General features: G+C 33.3%; 2 protein-coding genes across 2 annotated transcripts in view; both read left to right on the forward strand.

Moving 5' to 3' along the window:
* The window catches only part of LOC143569374 (serine/threonine-protein phosphatase PP1-like), a 102,999-nt gene that overhangs the window by 55,731 nt on the left and 26,080 nt on the right, over positions 1 to 21,188 (forward strand). The gene's annotated exons all lie outside the window — the stretch shown is intronic.
* On the forward strand, positions 5,311 to 5,961 carry LOC143569380 (putative pectinesterase 15). The gene is made up of 3 exons (XM_077055311.1): positions 5,311 to 5,627; positions 5,718 to 5,889; positions 5,938 to 5,961. Exons 1-3 carry the CDS (start codon positions 5,311 to 5,313, stop codon positions 5,959 to 5,961), a joined length of 513 nt encoding a protein of 170 aa, XP_076911426.1.

Here is a 21,188-nt window from a genome sequence, read left to right on the forward strand (position 1 = left end):
TTGAATTATTATTGCGTTTATATAGTAGTTTAGAGGTCAGTCAATCGCGATTCGTTTAGGCCGTAATTAGTTATGATTTTTTGATTCGTTTTCTATAATTACAGTGTCGGTGTGAAGCGTTTTGGTTAACGAAAGATTTGGTGAGATCAATTTTGTATTAACAAGCCCGAGAATTGAGGTTCAAGAAAGGGGGGGGGGGTATTAACGACGGGGATGGAGAAGGGAAGGAAAGAGGAATATTGGATTATAATAGTATTTGCACTTAGGTCCCTGTTCTTTGATATTGGATACAAAAATCGGATTTTTGTTGTTTAAGGGTTAGTTTTGCATATCTTGGATAGTTAAATAAATATAAAAGGAACAATTAAAATAAAAAAAATCCTTTATTAATAATTCTACGAATCGGGTCGGGTACAGAACATGAAACGGAAAAAAAACCGAAATGTTACACCACCCACTCCACCACTATCATCCACATCCACCACTGTTAACATCACTCTACACCACCATTGCATCCACCGTTGACGAATCAGTAACTCGACCCGAGAACCACTGCCACCATTTTCGGATCTGTAACTTGACCCCATAATCCAAATCCACCAAACCACAAAACCTAATTATCCTATAACAACAATTCAATATAATCGGAGCAATATTTATCGATGTATAACAACAATGCATAAACCTATTTATAAACCTATAATAATTCAACATAACCCAGGGACCACCCCATCATATTTGGTTGACCATGCCACTGCCACAACAACCTCGGGTCTCTGGCTACAGGTTGTAGCGACTAGAAGCCACCTAGGTTTTCGATTCAAAATTAGGGTTAACACATATTAAAACCTTCAATATCTGATTCAAGTTCTAGGGTTTTGTTCGGTTGATTTAAACGATAGAAACAAAGGCTTGATGGCGGAAATAGATGATGAAAAACTGAACCTCACTTCGATTCGTTGGCTGGGTTCAGATGCGGTTTTGATGCAGCAGCTTTTGGCGGCTGTAGAAAGTAAGGTGTTGGTTGGTGGCTGATGATGGAGGTTGTGATGCAGCGGCTAGGGTTACGTTTTTGGGTGAGGCGTCTGTGGTGGCCGACCACATTACAGGTGGTGGAGGTGGTGGCCGGAGAGTGGTGTTTCTGGTGCCGGCAAGTGGTGGTGGAGGTTAAGAAGAGAGAGAGAGAGTGGTTGTGGTGAATGTGTGTGTGTGTGTGAGAGAGAGAGAGAGGGAGTTTTAATTCTTTAATTTACAACTAGGATAGTGACCCGTGTTACACGCGGGTGAAAAAAATTTCAAACGTCACACACACACATATATATATATAGCTATCATAAGAATTCTTTACATTTTTTTCGGCAAAACCACAAGACATAGGAAATATATATATGGTCATCATAAGAATTCTTTAATTAATTATAAATAATTAATTGTAGTCAAAATCAGTTTTTAAATCGTTTGAAAGGAAATAGTTGGTTATGATTCTAGAAAACATTAATTAGTGAGCTTATGATTCTAGAAAATATTAATTAGTGAATTATGTGGCAATAATAGAGATAAAAACTTGTAAGCTTATGTGGACATCCTATTTGATGGTCACATGTATATCTTGTTTTACTTTAATAGTATAGTAAGAAGATTAGCATTAGGATTAAAATTAATTGATTAATTATGTGGAAATTATAAGCATGGAAAGTGAATGACATGGAACATTAGGTGGACTCCCCAGGAAAAAGAACAAGTGGACAAATTGGTTTACCTTTAATATATTAGTTAGATTAGATATAATAAACTTAAAGTAAATGTTAAGGCGTGTCTTGACAACCAACATGTATTTATTTCTTTTGCTTTTGACACTTTTGGTTTCTTCGCGCCTGAAGCTGTGGAGTTACTTACCCGTGTTCAGCGGATCATGCATAGTAATGTTATGACTCAAAGATTAGCAAATGCAATTTTTAAAAGATTGGGTTTTGCAATTCAAATAGGGGTAGCGACGCAGCTTCTTGCCTGCTTGCCTTCTGTATCGATGTAATCTAAACATTGAAATTTTTTATATTTAGGTTGGTTAAAAAAATGTTAAGTTATGAATTCAAAACTGTAAATGTTAAGTTTGACCATGCTTGTGTTATATATTGGTTTAAATGTTAATTAGCATTAGGATTAAAATTAATTGATTAATTATGTGGAAGTTGTAAGCATGGAAAGTAGATGACATGGAACATTAGGTGGACACCTTAGGAGAAGGATAAGTAGACAAATTGGTTTTGCTTTAATATATTAGTTAGATATGTAATTCTTTAATTTTATTTATATTAAAAATTTTTTATATAAATGATGAAATGACGAATTTACCCTCATGTGTAAATTTAAGAAAAGGACGTAATCGGGTTAGTGTTAAAGGACGTAAAGCGAACGAGTTTTTAAACGTAAAGGATATTTTCTAGCATTTCTTTTGCTAAAGGACGTCTATTGAAAAACGATCAAACATAAATGATGTTTTTTGTTATTTTGTCTTTAAATTTTAAAAAAGAAGATTCGATTATTCTATTAGTTGAGTAGTTGGTTAGGATTTTGATTATTATTGTCAAATTAATATTTTATGCAAAGTTAATACTAAATTTTCAAATATATTTATTAACAATAATAAAAAAAATAAAATGATTTGGAACTCTATTTAAAAGTTAGGAAGAATATTTATATGAAACAGAAATCACTAAGCGCAATCTTGGTAATAAAAAAAATTAAGCGTGAACGCGATACATGTACAACGAGGATATTTGACTTCATTTACTAGGGGTGCTTTTTTAAACCATACCTGACTAACCTGATTGCCACTTGAATAATTTTTTTAAAGAAAAATCAGAATAAGTCAACTACTTTTTAAGTCTTGTGAACTTATCATACAAAGGTGTAAGTTTCCTAAAGAGTTAGTACGAAACCACAACCCCTTTTTATGTTTGCATGTCGTTGCGGTTATTGTGAACACATTTCCTAATTTTATTATCCGGTAACTAGTTAAAGAAAAACTTATATAGTCTATAGAACTAAACCTTCTCTAGACACCCTAGTTAAGCCTAGACTCTCCTATTGCTAGACCACTAGCTAGCCAGCAAGTGCAACTATCGAGTATAATAAAGCCAAATGAAATCCGGATATCAAACCTAAATTAAGGATACTTTCGACACCTAAACTAGACTTTAACTAATAACTTAATGATTAACCGATTACTAAATTTGGTTTTCTTAAACTGTAGTTAACCAACTGAGAGAACTTAATTAAACTAATTGATTTCAACATGATTACCAAGAAGAACTCAAGGATGGGAGAAAACTAACGCGCGTTTTGCTAGTGTGATTCGTTTTAAAAATCCTTGGCAATGTACTGAATCAGAGTTTGCTACAAAGACGCTCATGGAAACACTGAACCTCAACTCAGAGGAATCATTTTATCTTTATATAATTAAATAATATTAATGGTGGAGAATGAGGAGAATGACCTATACCAAGGGTTGAGTAATGTGTTGAATGATGGAGGAAAGCTGAGTTGGTACTGAGATGACGCGGACGTGATGAATGAGAGGAAATGAGGAATGTCGTGCATACCCCTTAGCCTAAGGGTGTTCTTTGGGGTTTGTTATTCAGGTTTTGGGTTAGGTTTCAAAGTTTTAAATCTTGATTTGAAATACAACCCAATAATCATCTTCAATCAATCGTGATTTGGTTTTTCTAATATGGTCTCTATTAGTCATAAACCGAAAAAATAAATAAACTATAAACAACCGGTCTAATGATCTATAATAGGTGGAGTGACAACAGTCGATTCAAGCCAGATTTTGATAACTTTAGTGGCTAAAACTTATATTAGTTTTGAATTTGGAAGTCAGTTTGTTTGACCAGAGAAAGTCTTCATTGTAAGTTTATTCCTTTTATTGGTGGCCCATGAAAATGTGTAGATGATCAGTATGCTATGTTGGAAGCAATTGTTGCACTTTGAAATATTTTTGTAGAATATTTATTGGCATTGTCACAAAGTACCGTGTTTGCCTTATCGTTGGTCCTACCTATAAACTAAATGTTTACGGGCTTTACAGGGTTTGTACACGAAAGTCAAAGAACGTAAGGTCAACTCTATGGAGGTATCTTCAACGTAGGTCGCGATGGTGACATCTTGAATGTAGATCGTGCACTTCTACATGCAAGGATTCGAAGTAAAGTTAAGCGCATATACAATTCCCCTACAGTTTAATCTTTAAATTGTAAAGTTATCATATTATCATTTGTACCGAGAGTTGTTTTTGCTTTTAGAATTTAACTTAATATGTGAAACCAATTAATTCTATGTCTTGTTACTAAAAATGTTGATTTTAAACTATTTTTTTCTCCAATAAAAATTGAAAAAAAAATTCATAAAAACTTGTCATGTTCATTTTTCAATTGGCCAATAATATTGTTCGATTTATTTAATTCACACTTATCATACTTTTATTTACCTTATTAGTTATTAATAAACTTATCATACTTTTAGTTACCTTATTAAGTCCGGATGATTCAGATTTATATTGATAACATAGGTATCATTACAATAAAGATAAATACAAATAAAACTTATAAAATAAAATTTTTATATTTATAAAGGATATAATCTTTACAAGCTAAGTAAAACAAGTTCTATCTTATATTATAATCATGTAATAGATGATAAATACAAAAATAATCAAATACTATATCTTATATTTACATGTTCAGATAATCAAAATGAGAGTTGAGATAAATAAAATTTAAGTGATAATTATATGTTTTTCAAGTTTATCTCTCTTACCAAGCTTTATTATTCTTATGTATATATAACAATACAACCCATGCAAGTTTTAATCACATTAATCCTTTGGTCTGAATACCTTAGGGCTTAGACTTAACTTATTTAGTCCACATACCATAATGGTATTTCCCTTGCATATATTATTATTATTATTATTATTATTAGCTTTTATATAGCTGTTAAACTGTGATCTTATTATTAATATTATATAATAATATTAATATTAATATTAATATTATTATAATTACTAGTAGTTTTTATATAACTGTTAAAATTTGATTTCCTTTATTTTGCTTTATTTTCCTTTATTTTGCTTCATACGCATGTTCTTAGAGCCGAGGGTCTCTCTGGAAGCCACCTCTTTATTCCTTTGGATAGAGGTACGGTGTGCCTACATCCCACCCTCCCCAGACCCTACTTATATAGCTTTGCTGTCGGTGGGATTTTACTGGGCATGATTGATTGATTGATTGAATCCTTTGGTCTGAAAACATGAACACTAAAAGTGACACATTGTTTTGGCTCTCTGCCGTTGCGGTTGTTCTCCTTTCGATCTTTATTTCTTTCTACACACAGGATTCAAACATTACGAAGTTTGAAAACCAAACGCTCACCCGTAGTTATTGGTTTCTTGCATGCGACGAAACAAAATGGAAATCTCCGCTTGTAGCAAAATATGGGGTGGGACTTACTTTAACCGTCGATCAAAAGGGTTGCGGCAAATTCAATAGTATTCAAAAGGCGGTGGATGCTGTTTCTGATAATGCACCAAAACCAACACTTATCATAGTTGATTCAGGCACATATTGGTAAATAAAGTAAAATATGTTTGTGCACGCATAATTTGTGCTAAAATGTGTAAAATTAATTAATCAAAAATTGTTTTATTGTTTTGACAGGGAGAAAGTAGTGGTGGCAAATACTAAATCCAACCTGATAATTCAAGGCCAAGGTTATACCAATACATTCATTGTTTGGGATGACACCGCGGCTAATTCTAATGGAACTTACTATAGCTACCCGGTTGGTGTGTTTGCGGCAAAGTTTATCGCTCACGACATCAGCTTTAAGGTAACTAATTATATTGCATCTTTTTTTTTTATTTTTTTTTTGCTTTAGATTATTGATAAGCTTGTGTTGTGATGGGAATGGAATAATAAAGAACACGACGCCTCCTCAAATTTCACATAAAGATGGACAACAAGGCGGTTGCATTTAGAATCAGTAGAAACAGCAACATGATCGCGGCATCATCTTAGGCGCCGCCTATGTTGCCGGCCCCATTGCCAAAGCACTCACCGAACAGCCACCAATTAACACCCCGTGAATGGTGGCTGAGGTCACCTTCGGCACCGCCTCCAATGTCCCCGGTGTCCGTGTGTAGGATAGCGTGAGCACCGGCCACGTCGGATGATGAATCGGCACCAAAGTGTTGAGATGATGAACCGCCACTGACCCTGGACGCCTCCAGAGGATATGGTTTATTGTTGTGTATTGTCGTATACGTGTTGACGCCAACCCGCACGTTGAGACGGGATGATAATTGATAAATCGTTCTTATATAGAGGGCCGGTTGATTGATATCGGTGGTTTCATAGAGGTCATTTATATATAGTAAAATAAAAACTATCGATTTAATTTAGAGTTTGAAGGATTGAGAACAAGATTTGGGGATGTTTTAGGAGTTATGGATTTGGTTTAGGATGAAGCGGTTATTGAGTAAAAAAACCTGAGTAGGGTCTTATTCAAATGATAATGTATGTAAGAATATTGTAATGGGGTAGGAATTGTTGCTTTGTGGTTGTGTAAGAATTATTTCTACATAGAGAAAATCTTTTCTGGGTGGGTATTATTGTATATAGCACTTTAATGTTTGTTTGTTTTTTTTAATTGAGACTTTATTTTTGCCAAATTTGAATGTCGAGTTCAATCTACGTTTAATTTTGACTTTATTTTGTTAAAATGGCACTTTGTTGTTGGATACTTTAAAATACCCCTTTAAATTGATGTTTAATTTAGACTTTGTATTGTCAAGATTACATATTGTGTTCTAATCAATTTTGACCTTATTTTGTCAAAAGTGCATTTGTTGTTGCCAAATTCTCATTACATTTAACCAATCCACTTTAAACACTTTAGTCCATTTGTTGATTTTATCATACAAACTAAAGTTTAGATATTCACATTGAAGTATTTGAGGTATATTCTATTAGAGAAGATGCATAATATTTTTGATCCACTGTTTTCAAAACTGCCAGTGACCATGTATTTTTGAGTTGCCAATGTTTTCGGAATTATTTTTGAGTTGTCTATGTTTTCGGAATTATAATATGATTTATGTTGTATGTGCATAGGACTTAGGAGGATTGTTTTGCCAAACCTTAGGTTTCCCTTTATCTAATTGCATTGTGTTTTGGTTTTCTTTTGATATTTTTTATTTTAATTTTTTTAAACATATTTACCTAAAACTTTAGATGTAATATAGCTAAATGATATTTGTAGCCGACAAAAAAAAGGCACCGTCGCAATGCACGGGTAACAACGCTAGTAATTTTATATTTGGAAATGGTAGATCACTCTACGAGGTAATCTTTCATCGACCAATCGCTTTATTTTCTTTTTACTAAAACAAAGTAGACTTTTTTTTAACTATTTTTCTTAAAACTTTATTTTAGGATTGTACGTTGAAATCTGTGGCAACCGGTCCTGGGATTAATGGAGCAATAACAGCCCAAAAACGTGGCTCGTTGCAAGAAAAGACCAGGTTTTCTTTTGTGAAGTGTAACATTGTAGGAAAGGGCAATATTTGGCTTGGGAGAGCTAGGGGTGACTATTCGACTACCTTGTTCATAAATATGTTCTTGCCTGCTATTGTCGCTCCAGAGATCAGTTAAGGCTATTTTAGTTTCAAAAGATATATATATATATATATATATATATATATATATATATATATAGGGTTAGGTTAGAATAAAAACTCACTTGAGTTGTGAAAACTCTGGAAACTCATTCTCAACCACATGTTTTTAATTAAAGATTAAATCTTGTGGTTTATAATTAAAGTTAATAAAAAATGTTAAAGTTTTCTTACACTTTCTCTTTCCTGAAAACATATATATAAATTACTAAAAAAATGTAAAAGAAATAGCAAAACATCTTTTTTTATGTTTTCGATGTTTTGTATTAAATGTAACAACATATATTACATGTTACAAAAAAAACCGATGTTACATAAGGTTTTCACGGGTTTTCTCAACTCAAAAGGGTTTTCAAACTATACTTCTATATATATATATAGGGGAGATTTCAATTAAGAACCTCTTTGAGTTTTAAGAACTCGAAAGAACTCAGTGTAACGATTTTTTTTTCGAATTTTTTTTTACACATGCGTAATATATGTAAGTTACATACACATAAAAAAATTACAGAATTTTTTACGCACCGAATCGACTTTTTACACACGTGTAACGGACGTAAAAGTTAGTGTAACCACTTATATATTTATTCTCTCTCCTACTTTGACTTTTTTGCCGGATTTAATCTCAACCACATATTCCAATCCATTTAATTAAATGTGTGGCCTAGAATTGAGTTGTTAAGTTCTTAAAACTCAACATGATTCTCAAAATATCCCTCCCTTATATATAAACACACACACGCACATATATATATATATATATATATATATTTATATGGTAAGGATCCAAAGAGAACCATTGGCAAATTAAGAACTTTAAGAACCATTTTGGACCACTAAAAAAAACTCTAAAAAAATTTAAAAAATTATAAATAAAAAAAACGAAAATTTTAAAAAAAGTAAAAAAAACCAAAATTCTTATATTTCATTCCAGTTTCATTAAAAAAAATTGAATTTTTTTTTAAATTCGTATTATACCTATACACATATGTATACTTTTATTTAATCTCTAGTTACGTAATGTACACACATGTACATATCATTTACCTTAAATTATATATATGTGTATAGGAAAAAACATGTGCGTACATATTATACATATATGTATAATAAAAAGACCGATTTTTTTTTCTTTTTAATTCGTATTATACTTATACACATATGTATACTTTCATTTAATCTCTAGTTACGTAAGCACACATATGTACATTATCATTTACCTGAAATTATACATATGTGTATAGGAAAAAAAACATGTGTGTACATATTAGACATATATGTATAATTTAGCTAAACCGAGAAAATTTTTTTTATGTTTTTTTTAGAAACCGGGATGATAAATAAGAACTTTGGTTTTTTTTACCTTTTCTATTTTTGTGTTTTTTTATTTTATTTTATGAATTTTTTTATTTTTAGGTTTTTTTATGGTTCAAAATGGTTCTTATAGTTCTCAATTCCCAAAAAGTTTCACATGATCCTGATCCTATATATATATAATCATATGTTAATCACTGCTATTAAATTATATTGAGTGTAACGTTCGAATGTTTTCCAGGAAAGTATGACAACATGCGTGTTCGGGCCCCGGATCAAATTGGACAGTCAAGTATGCGAAAAATTTAACCGTAGCAGAAGCAACTCCTTACATGGGAATAGCTTATACTGATGGACAAAGTTGGCTTCATCCATAACACCTAAGAGCATTTTAGAACATATTTGGTTTATGCCATATATCATAGAATAGAACTTTAATACATTGTTACTGTATTCTCTTAATTTGATAATATAACATAAAAGTGTTGGATGAATTAATTGTTTGATCGATAAAGAACTATCGAAGTTGTTTAACGATCGAAGTTATAAAACACGGTAGAGCCAACTTGTTTGGATACAACGCTCCGTAACTGAAACTGTGAAAATTGTAAAAAAAGTAAAATAAATTATCGCACTAATACACAAAATTATGTAGACATGAAGTCACACTTGGTCCTGCAAAAATGGACAGAATCTGCAATGTTGATGCTAGATGTGAATGAAGCGTTAATAAGTGTGTTTCGTGTGCTTTAGAGAGCCAAAGGTGAAACTTATCAAGAAGTAAGTGAGTGAGTGTTGTCTGAGATTTAGCATTAATTGAATTATGTTAATTTTGATGATTGAAGCCTTGACTACAGCTGTAATCGAGACAAACGAGCTAGCTCGAGCCGGCTTATTTAAAGCTCGTCATGCCAAATCGTTTTTTCTTTACAGGTATTGATATATAAAGACAAAAATATAATATTTAACATCATTTTATGTAAAATTTATAATCGAGACAAGCGTTTTGCTTATTTATATGTTTTATATTTGTTCTTTTTTAATAATGTTTTAAAGATCAAGTGACATAATATATGTATTATTATTATTTTTGAAGTTTGGTATATTGTTATTATTATTACATATTAAAATTTAGTGTTTAAGCTAAATAAGCCAACGAGCCGAGCCAACCCTGGCTCAAGCTTGGCTGGTTTAGAAATTGAGCTGAACCGGCTCGTTTAGAATCAAGCTTTTTTCGAGCGGAGCCAACCTTGGCTCAAGCTTGGGTCATTTAGAAATCAAGCCAAGCCGGCTCGTTTAGAATCGAGCTATTTTCGAGCCGAGTTTTCTTCAAGCGAGTGGGAGCCATAAATTAGGTTCATATTGTATTAAGTGTCAAGGTTGACCACGAATAGACAACTTATACTTATTTTTGAACAAATAGGTGTAACTGAAGTCTGAAACTAATATCAAATTCACCATGGACACAAGAGTGTAGATGACATTTGTTATCCATGTGTGTACGTTTGGAGTGTTGTTTTGAATAAAACAACGTGTATTCAATGTCAAAATTGATGATAGTTTGACTTTAAGCAGTTGGCAATGAAATGAGTTATGAGTCTTTTGTTTATGTTTATTTGAAGATTGAAGCTTTTTTTGTTGCTAACATACTACACTTGCTAGTTCTTGAAGTGGTTTTCGTGTCTATGCTTTGTTCAAAGTTGTTATTTCAGTCTAAAAATTAAAAATTTGCTATTTTCGTCCCTAAGGGATTCATTTAAGTTGCAATTTTCGTCCATAAGGTTTCGTTTTCATTGCGATTTTCGTCTCTGTAGTTTGTTAAAATATGCTATTTCAGTACAAAATATGTTAACGAAAAGGACAAAAATTGCATTGAAAATGAAACCTTAGAGACGAAAATATCAAAATTTAAACTTTTGGACTGAAATGAAAATTTTGAACAAACCTTGGGGACAAAAACCGCAGTTCATTCTTTAATATTTTTGTTTACTTCCATTACCGTAACGAACGTAACCGGAACCAACTGAGAATTCGCGTCGACTCACAGCCGCAACAACCGACCGACAACACTTAGGGGGTGTTTGGTAGAGGGATTTGATTGGGGAGAAATGGAATTAGAAATATTTCTTTTGTTTGTTTTACACTTTTCATTTCTATTTCTCTTTCTATTTCTCTAAAACTAGAGAATTCTATTTCTCTTTAAAACAAAGAAAAATCCATTTCTCAGCAGCCTCCTTATAGCATGTCACCACCTCGTCTCCGGCCACCACCTCGTCTCCGGCCACCACCCAGTCTCCGGCCACCACCCAGTCTCCGGCCGCCACCTCGTCTCCAAGTCTGCAACCGCCACCTCGTCTCCAAGTCTGCAACCACCACCCTGTCTCCGCCGTTCGCAGTGGTGAACACAGAGATGGTAACCGGTTGTAGGTTGCAGGTGGTACGGGTGAACGGAGATTAGGGTTTCAAGTGGTGGTTCGTGGTAGGTTAGGGTTTTCAGATGGTCGGGTGATTGTGGTCGCAGGTGGGTGACAGTGGTGGTGGAAATCGGCGGTGGTCGCAGGTGGCTTCTGATTATTATCATCATCATCGCCACCACAACAAAATCTCCAAAGAGGCAGTGATGACAGATCTGAGCCTCCTTTTTCTATATCTTATGTTCCAAAAATTGAATCTTTTTAATTTCTTGTGTACTGTGGTTGAAGAAGGGGATTTGGTGGCGGCAGCCGGTGGTGGTGGGCTGTGGTTGAAGAAAGGGCTGTGGTGGTGGTGCTGGTGGTGTGGGGCTGTGGTGGTGGGGCTGGTGGTGGTGGTGGGGCTGTGGTGGTGGTGCTGGTGGTGGTGGGGCTGCGGTGGTGAGTGGTGTCAGGTTGGGTGGAGGTGGGGTTGGGTATGGTAGAGTTCTCTGTTTATTTTCTCATGTACCAAACAAGAGAAATGATTCTCATTCTCCATACCAATTCTCTTTCTTTACAATTCCATTTTCATTTCTATTTTCTCTCCTTTTCCATTCTCTGTACCAAACACCCCCTTAGGTTTTACCAAAGCCTTAGTTTTACAACACTCAAGTATCCGCATTCCTAATTCACGTACCGATGTACAGTAGTTTCCAACATATTCCCTAAAAAATAAATTAATTTATAACAAAGACACGATTAGCCACCAAACAAAATATTCATATATCAAATTCAAATCATGACTTAATATAAAATATATGAGATGAATAAATAATGGGTGATGATATGAATTTTTTTTTTTTTGGTGGAGTGTGACTAGAAGCAAACATGACTTTTGAAGCAATGAAGCCTATTGATTTAATACACATTTTAATAAACAAAAATATATAATCTTAAATATATATATATATATATATATTTAAGCCTGTAAACTCACAAATAATAAAAACAGTCGTATTGAGTTCCTTCTTAATACAGCTAGGCGATATATATTTATATCTATAACGAGTGCTCACGGTAGGTTAAAACTGAGTACTTCAATTGGTTACCAGTGAGCCCATTTACCATTTTCAAATTATGAATGCAATTTCAAGAAACCCTAAAACAAAGAACAAAACTACAAACTAAGTTGATAAAATTAAAGAAGCGTATTTGGAACTTCCATCTTTTTCTGTTAAAAATCACAAGAGCCTGTAACCAAACCAAAACTTCTTCTAACTTATTGATCAGTCTAAATGGCGTACCTCTTTGACATGGGCTTCTTTATCTGCTTCAATGTAAATATAGTTGTTCAAATGGTCAAGAGCAATGGCCGATCTAATCTGCAACTCACTACCTCTATCAATGCACTTATACATTAAGCAAACAGCTAACTCTCTATCATGCCCAATCTAGCACACAACAAAAAAAAAAGGTTAATATTATTGAACAAGTTCCATAAAATAAAAGTACAAGTAGGCATGATGAGCAGGTTGAATAACAAGTTCGAGTTAAAACAAGTATTTTATAGTAATGGTTGATTATGTTTAGCTTCGTTAAAAGACAACATTTAAAGGGGTGGAAAAGATATAATTCATACCGCACATTCGACCATCCACAACTAATTTGGATCGCGAACAGATGGCAAAAGAGACGATGCATCCTTCTTGCATATATCCTCCTCATCTTGTGGCTCCACTCTATCATGAACTATAAAGCGCGTGCATTCATCAACAACATGAATAAGAAAAATTGTTAAATGAGTGATGAATTGCAACAAATAAACAAAAAACAGTGTAATATATGAAACTTTCAAGGTCTTCAGCATACAATTAATTAGCCATCAAACCAACATAGTAGCATTTTTTTGTTTTCTATTTTGCCGTTTTCATTAAAGACGACCCGATGCGCTTTCCTTACATCCAAAAACAGAGATAAATTGGCAGTTATTGTACAACAAAAAACCGCAGTTATATAATTGTTCAAGGGCAGATTATCAAATAGTTGACATTGAAAGTCAAAGGTTCAGTAATAGCAATTTTTTTACTATGTCAAATCTTGATTATATTATATAATACATATATACAGTACCAAGAGACGTAGTATTTGAAATTATACAATTATCTTGGGCACATAAAAGGGGAGGTTCATGTACTGTAACATCTATCTAAAGTTTAATACATTTTGGAGAGCTTATACAAATTCGCAGTAAAATAATGACGTACCAGGTTGCAATTTCCGTGGACGTTATACTCGCGTTTGATGTTAAGGAGACGGTATTTTCTGAGATACAATGTCCATGTTTGTCCTGGAATAATGAATTGTGTGCATTAAGCGCAAGCCTTCACCTTTTCCAAATATCTAATTATATGTCTGGCAGTCGCAAATGTGAGTTATGTGTTGGTTATTTTAGTGTTATTGGATTAACTTGTCGATCGAGAAAATAACGTTAGAGATTAAACGAGTTAGGTGTCGCGGGAGTGCGGGCTCGATTTAGTTCTAATGTTATTTGGGCTTTATAATAACGTTGGATTTATTATTTAACACTTGGGCTTAAGTGTTATGTTAATTGGGTTTAATTAATTTAGGCCTTATTGTTTTGATAAAACAATATGATGGATTAGTTTATATAAAGGCCTATGGTTATTATTTTGGCCAGGGTTTTTTCTTTATCTTTGTGTTCTCGATCGATCAGATACAAGGGGGAACATACGGTTACTAGGGTTCTCTCTGTTCTTCATCAAATGGAACAATCAAAATTAAATTCCATGTGCAGAAATTCTCTATCTTATCCGATAAATCATTGTGTGTAACCCACAAATAGGTTTATCTGATAGTGATTACACGATTCAGAGAATAATCCAAGTTGCAATTTCTTTATCTACAATGACATACAAGATTACCAGGTTTGTTTGTTTATTTAATTGATTGATTTTGGATTATTGACTAACCAAAATATACAACAAAGATAAACCGATTAGGGTTCAATTCAATATTACAAATCTGGTACGAAGGGTTAATTAATTCCAAATTTGATTGTTTGATATCAATCTGGTACGCAAATATATAGATGATGTATCTGTTATTACGGGGTTAATTGGATGTGGGGTTTATATTCTGATTTGTGAATATCAAATTGAAATTATACATTTGACATGTGATTTGTTTAGGGCTGTGCATTTAATTGCGAAAGGTTCACACAATTTATTGTTTGTGGATATTGCTATAAAAGTGCTTACAACAAAATTAATTTTGTTTCTTGTGAAAGACGAAAGCGTCATATGAAATTAAGTTTTCGTGGATCAGTGGTGACTTTTTTACCATTGATTATTATTATATATTATAATTCTGTTTTGTCCGACCATTTTGATCCAAATTAAATTTTAGTATTATACTATTGGGAAGTGCCGAATATATCATTTTGAGTTTTCAATTGATAGAGTTGGTTTGGTTTTTTCTTGAAAATGAAAACATGTATTTTTTTTTATCGTTGGTCGTTGAAAGGAACAGAGTTTGGGTGTTTTCTTTTCATGGGTAAAACTCTGGAATAAGGATAATCATCTTTTGGTGTAGAAAGAATCTTTTCTTTTATAAACCATGTGAAAAAATGGAAAAGAGAACACAAATAGTTTGGGTTTGTTTTATTTTGAAACTAGTATTATCTCATCCATAAGACTTGAATAGAAAGAAATATATATTTTGTGATGTCATTGTTGAGAAGATAAAGAGAGTTTTGTTGGGTTTTATTTTACACTCTCAGACAAGACGGAATGTTCTTGTGATTTAATTTTCTTTTGGAAATGAGTTCATACACACTCTTAAACATCAAAAGAGGAATTGATATTGGTTCAATTGGGTAGCCATATTCGTATTATGGAGTCTCTTAGGGCTTAAGAGATTGACAAATCCAAGGGTAAAACCATAAAACTCAAGCAAGCCAATATTCAATGAATATGGTTGATGAAGTGATCATTCCAGATGGCCTAACTAGTTTAAGAATAATAAATGAAAGTTTAACCATGACACGGATATGCAGTAAACAGACTGCTTAAGTACTGGAAAGAAACCATGAACTATGATTTGTGTTATTCAGGTTTTCCTTCAGTTTTAGAAGGTGTATTCTTATACAAATTGTATAACTAAGTGGATGTATACTCTAGCCCTGCTTGTGGTGCGCACTTATGATGTATATATGTGTGAACCCTCGGGTGGGCAAAAGTGAAATTGCACTAATTTTGACGTTATTTTACTAATCTCGTGAAAATAACGTTAAAAGTGACGGACGGTTAATCAGGCATCATGTAGTGGCGTTGATAGCCGAAAGACAAGGATACATGCACCGATCAGCCGGTGTCCCGATGATTGAGTGCTATGTGCCTTATGTCCAAGGCTTGATGCAAAACTACTATCGAGCCGGGGGTCTCACCGAAAGCAGCCTCTCTATCCTTATAGGGTAGAGGTAAGGCTGTCTACATCTTACCCTCCTCAGACCCTACCATAGCTTTGCTATTGGTGGGATATACTGAGTACAATGATGATGATGATGAAGTGGATGTATACTCTCTTAAGGGGAGGTTTCACTCTTAGGTAATTAAGGAATGAATTTGCATCACTCGATAATGGAATGTGAGTTTCTAGCATTGCAACAACTGATAAAAGTGATTGAATGGCTAAGAAACTGTTATTATGAAATTCCATTATGGTCAAACCGATATCACAAAAATCTATCAGTTGGGATAGTGCTGACTAAGGGTAATAGTCAGATGTATAATGAAAAGTCTAGACGGTTATATATTATACATAGCATGATCATGAACTCATCATGCAAGATGTGATATCAGTTGAGTTTGTAATTTATGAGTATGGTTTGGCTGATGATCTAACTAAAGAGTTTGGAATCGAGAACAAATCAGTCATGGGGATGGGTTTAAAGTACATACTTTGATATCTTATGTCAAGACACCCAATTCCCATCTAATACAACGTTAGATGCTAAATTCAATGTGGCAAGCTTGTCATAACGATATTGGAACACATTATTATAATCATCCCAAGGTATGTGTTTGGACCTCAAGATAAAGTAGGTTGAAGTAGCTTCTTAATAGTTCATTGACAAATTGTAGTGCGGGTGCGAGAATAATGAACTACCTATAAGAATATGAAGTTTAGCCGCTTCAAGAAGCTTTGGACTTGAGCTTTGATATATTCTTTGAAGGATTAGGACACAGGCTAGTAAAATATAGTGTCAAGTGGAATTTGGATTTGAAACGCATGTGTATTTACCTACAAGTATTAAAAATGGATAACTTGGGTTCAATCTATAGCGACACCCAAGATATTCTAATATTTGTAGCGTGTGAATACTAAGATGAAAATTCAATCCATAGTACATTTTCATTTATGCATAGTGTTTGTGTTTATGTCAGGATGGTTAAGTTAATCATGGATATCACTAAAATGGGGGAGGATTATTAGTTATTTTAGTGTTATTGGATTAACTTGTCGATCGAGAAAATAACGTTAGAGATTAAACGAGTTAGGTGTCGCGGGAGTGCGGGCTCGATTTAGTTCTAATGTTATTTGGGCTTTATAATAACGTTGGATTTATTATTTAACACTTGGGCTTAAGTGTTATGTTAATTGGGTTTAATTAATTTAGGCCTTATTGTTTTGATAAAACAATACGATGGATTAGTTTATATAAAGGCCTATGGTTATTATTTTGGCCAGGGTTTTTTCTTTATCTTTGTGTTCTCGATCGATCAGATACAAGGGGGAACATACGGTTACTAGGGTTCTCTCTGTTCTTCATCAAATGGAACAATCAAAATTAAATTCCATGTGCAGAAATTCTCTATCTTATCCGATAAATTATTGTGTGTAACCCACAAATAGGTTTATATGATAGTGATTACACGATTCAGAGAATAATCCAGGTTGCAATTTCTTCATTTACAATGACATACAAGATTACCAGGTTTGTTTGTTTGTTTAATTGATTGATTTTGGGTTATAGACTAACCAAAATATACAACATTATGGGTAATGAACATAGATGGTATCGAAAAATCATGGTCAAAAGTGTTGACCTCAAATATTGCTCTCTCGGTTTATGATACTCTTTTGTCCATTATAGATACGGAAACGATTGTTATGTTAGATTCAAGGAATAGGAATGGAAGGCAAATCATAATCTACAACATGTTGAAAGATTGTTATGTTGAAAGATTCATAATGTTCAATTCGTATAATCAAAATATTGTATAAAGTATATTTTTAGTTCAAATTCTTTGCTCTTGTGTTGTTAATGAGGGTTGGACATTAGACAAACGGACTTGGAATTGGTTTAGTAGCTAATAGACCTGGACAACACTGTTGGCTTGGAACTTGGTCTAGAAGCTATGGTTTTGAAGGTTTATCTCCGAAGAGATTGTGATTTTGATCATTCTTTTCTAGAGTTCTATTTTAGGATTTCATCAAATTATTTAACCCTTTCCTATTATCTATATAGGGTCAGGTAATTATACGAAGCCTCCTGATCAAACAAACGTACGAAGTAATCTTGTCATATGTCACAATAAGCAAATGATCATAATTATAAGGTCATTCGGTTTTAATATGACAATATTTAAATACGTTGGAGTTGTATCATATTCATGTATAAATTGGCATAGTCAAGCAGTGATTCATGAACAAATCGACATGGACTAGTGGTGAGTATCTTTTCAAATTGACATGTCGAAGATGTCACAAAACTAACACGCGTTTTGTTAGTGTGCTTTATAACCCAATGTTAGTTGATTCGTTTTAATAATTCTTGGCAATGTACTGAATCAGAGTTTGCTACAAAGAAGCTCATGGAAACATAAAACCCTACATATGAAGAAGAATCATTTTATCATTAGATAGGACTTCAATTATTACACTAAATAATTAGTGACTTCTAAACTATAATCAAAAGGTAGAAATGTTCAAAGGGTCAGGTCCGGTCATACTCGAGCCGATAGACTATCTTTTATATATAGGTGTACAATGTTGCAAGTCAGTGCATGCTTAACGCATACAAAACTACAAACTCTGAAGATTATATTACATTGGAAGCATGGCTGGCTGGAGGGTAGTGCCGGTCGGATCACGTAATTTTTAGGGGCCAAAATATTTGTATCTATATTTTTTATATATACATTTAAAAAATATAAAACTTATAGAATATGAATTGTTTTTTACCATCTTATAATTATTGGGCCAAAATTATTTTTTATCCATAATCCATTTAATCAAGTTTAAATTATTGGACCCAAACTAAAACTAAAAACTAAAAAAAATAAATAAAAACCCGATGCAAAATAAAAGAAATAGCGGTCGATTGAAATTTCTCTTTGTTTCCTTCTTTGCGAATACGAACGACTAGCCCAACCGACCACCACTGTTGGTTCGCTGTTAACCACCAGGCTCCTCCACGGTTGACCAAGCTAGCCACCAAGGACCAAGCTATTTTTTTTTCCAAGGTTAGGAGAGTTTATAACACCCCGGCTAAAGCGGAAACGCCTGAGTGTGACGTACAAATTGCTCAAACACACGTGACACTATTAGGTGACCATAATAACATTATTTCATTTAAATCATCATGTAACACAAGTTTATCAAATAATACAATGTCACACCCCGACCAAAGGCGGCGGAACATGCCGAGGTGTAACGATTGTCCATAAGCACATGACACTAATTAAAGTGACACTATTTAATAAACTCATTTCATTTCACAACATCGAAAATGTCACATAACAATTATCAATAAAATAACCATAAACAAGATATCACAAAATATGGCAAATTTGATATTGTTCATTTTTACTAATATCCTAAGGTCTTTGATGTTGTTTTCTTCACAATCATAAATCAACCAAGATGCAAACCTGCAACATTTCATAAAATAAAGTTTGTCAACACAAAGGTTTGTGAGCAATTCATAAGTTTAATCATATTAGTATATAATAAAGATAGCCACAAAACTTGCATACAAAACGATAAATAAAAGTGGTAATTTGAATAAATAGATATCGCTAAACACATTAGCGACACCTAGCTATAAGGGGATGCCAAATAGTCCAGGATTTTATAGTTATCATTAATTGCATTACGTTAATGACACCTTGCTATAAGGGGATGCCAAATAGTCTAGGATTTTATAGTTCCACCAACCAAAAGCGATAAACACATAGGCATATAAGCATAGAAAACCAAATCGAACAACAATTTAGGTAAAGTATACAACTACGTTTGTGGTTTAATATTCAAATATAAAGCATTTTGTTGAATAAGTTGTTGGGTTTCTATGGAATTTATAAACTTAGTTAACCATTTAACTAGTCACATTAAAGGCGGAAGCGTGATATAAACAAACTAAACATATGTATCCATGTGTTTATATATGTATATATAATACAAGTTTATATAAGATATGATCATGAATAATCTAGTTTATTCATTTCATAAGATTACCAATAATCTATTTATTAGAAACCCGAAGCAAGGATCAAATAATACGGGAAAACTAAACTATCAAAGCTTGTAAAACTTACATTCTTAAACCTTTAAGAGATGTAGTTGATGGTTGAAGAAGATGATGATGTTGATGCTAGACTTTCAAAGGAAAAATCCTCAAACGGAATATACCCCGAGCCTCCAACACACACCGAGCTATGTTAGGGAGCTTGAACACGAAAAACCGAGACCCGAGCCTCTTCTTTTGATCTTGGCCGAAAAACAAGAACAAAGAAAAGGAAAGAGTTGTGTGTGTTATTTGTTACTTGAAAGTTTTTGATGATTATAAAATCTTCCAATCAATATCATATATTGTGTTAGGTTTTTAGTCAAGTAACAAACACTCAACCTTTCACCAAATCCATGACAAAACTTGACCAAAACCTTGGGGTGTGGGGCCCACCCAAAACCGGCCCCAAAATATTTTTTTTTTTTATTTTTTATTTTTTATTTATTTATTTTATACATTATAAAATATATAAACACCCCATCTTTTATAAACCATTTTATAAAAGAACACATAGTTAAATAATCATTCCAATAATAATTATTTGAATAAATAAATTAACCAATTAATTTATTTAACACTTTCAAGTAGGTATTCAGAAACCCGATTTTCTGAATGTATCGTGTTCTGTATTTGTCTCATAGATCTTATTTTAACAAATACATTATTGGTGTGTGTCTAACTCGTTATTGGGTATGACCCGACTTGGATCAAACACAACTAGCCACATTAACCTAATTATGTGTCTCGGGCATACGGTATTCCAACAATCTCCCACTTGCACGTGACTCATAAGAAGTTAATGCTAATGGTGAATACCGCCTAACAACAGGTCACCACCCCTAGTGTGTTTGACTAAGTGCCATTCAATAACATCATCCCCTTCAAGTCCATACTTGATATGATATAGGTAAGTCTTATCATTATATCCCTTTGTTACTAGATGTCCTGTCAAATCGAAGAGACACAGAATGATCATTCTCTCAATGATTTAACTTAACAGGCCTTAGACATCTAAACTCTCAACACATAAGAGGAACAAATTCCATCTTGACTGCATACATCCTCGTTGACATCTCATATAATATCTGAGCTCTTTCTTACACGTCATCGTGTTACCGAAATAACAAAGAATAGAGTCAAGATATCAGACTTG

The sequence above is a fragment of the Bidens hawaiensis genome, unplaced genomic scaffold (assembly GCF_021521415.1).
Source record: "Bidens hawaiensis isolate Kalapana, Puna unplaced genomic scaffold, B.hawaiensis_p1.1 tig00024462_1, whole genome shotgun sequence".
Lineage (NCBI taxonomy): Eukaryota > Viridiplantae > Streptophyta > Magnoliopsida > Asterales > Asteraceae > Bidens > Bidens hawaiensis.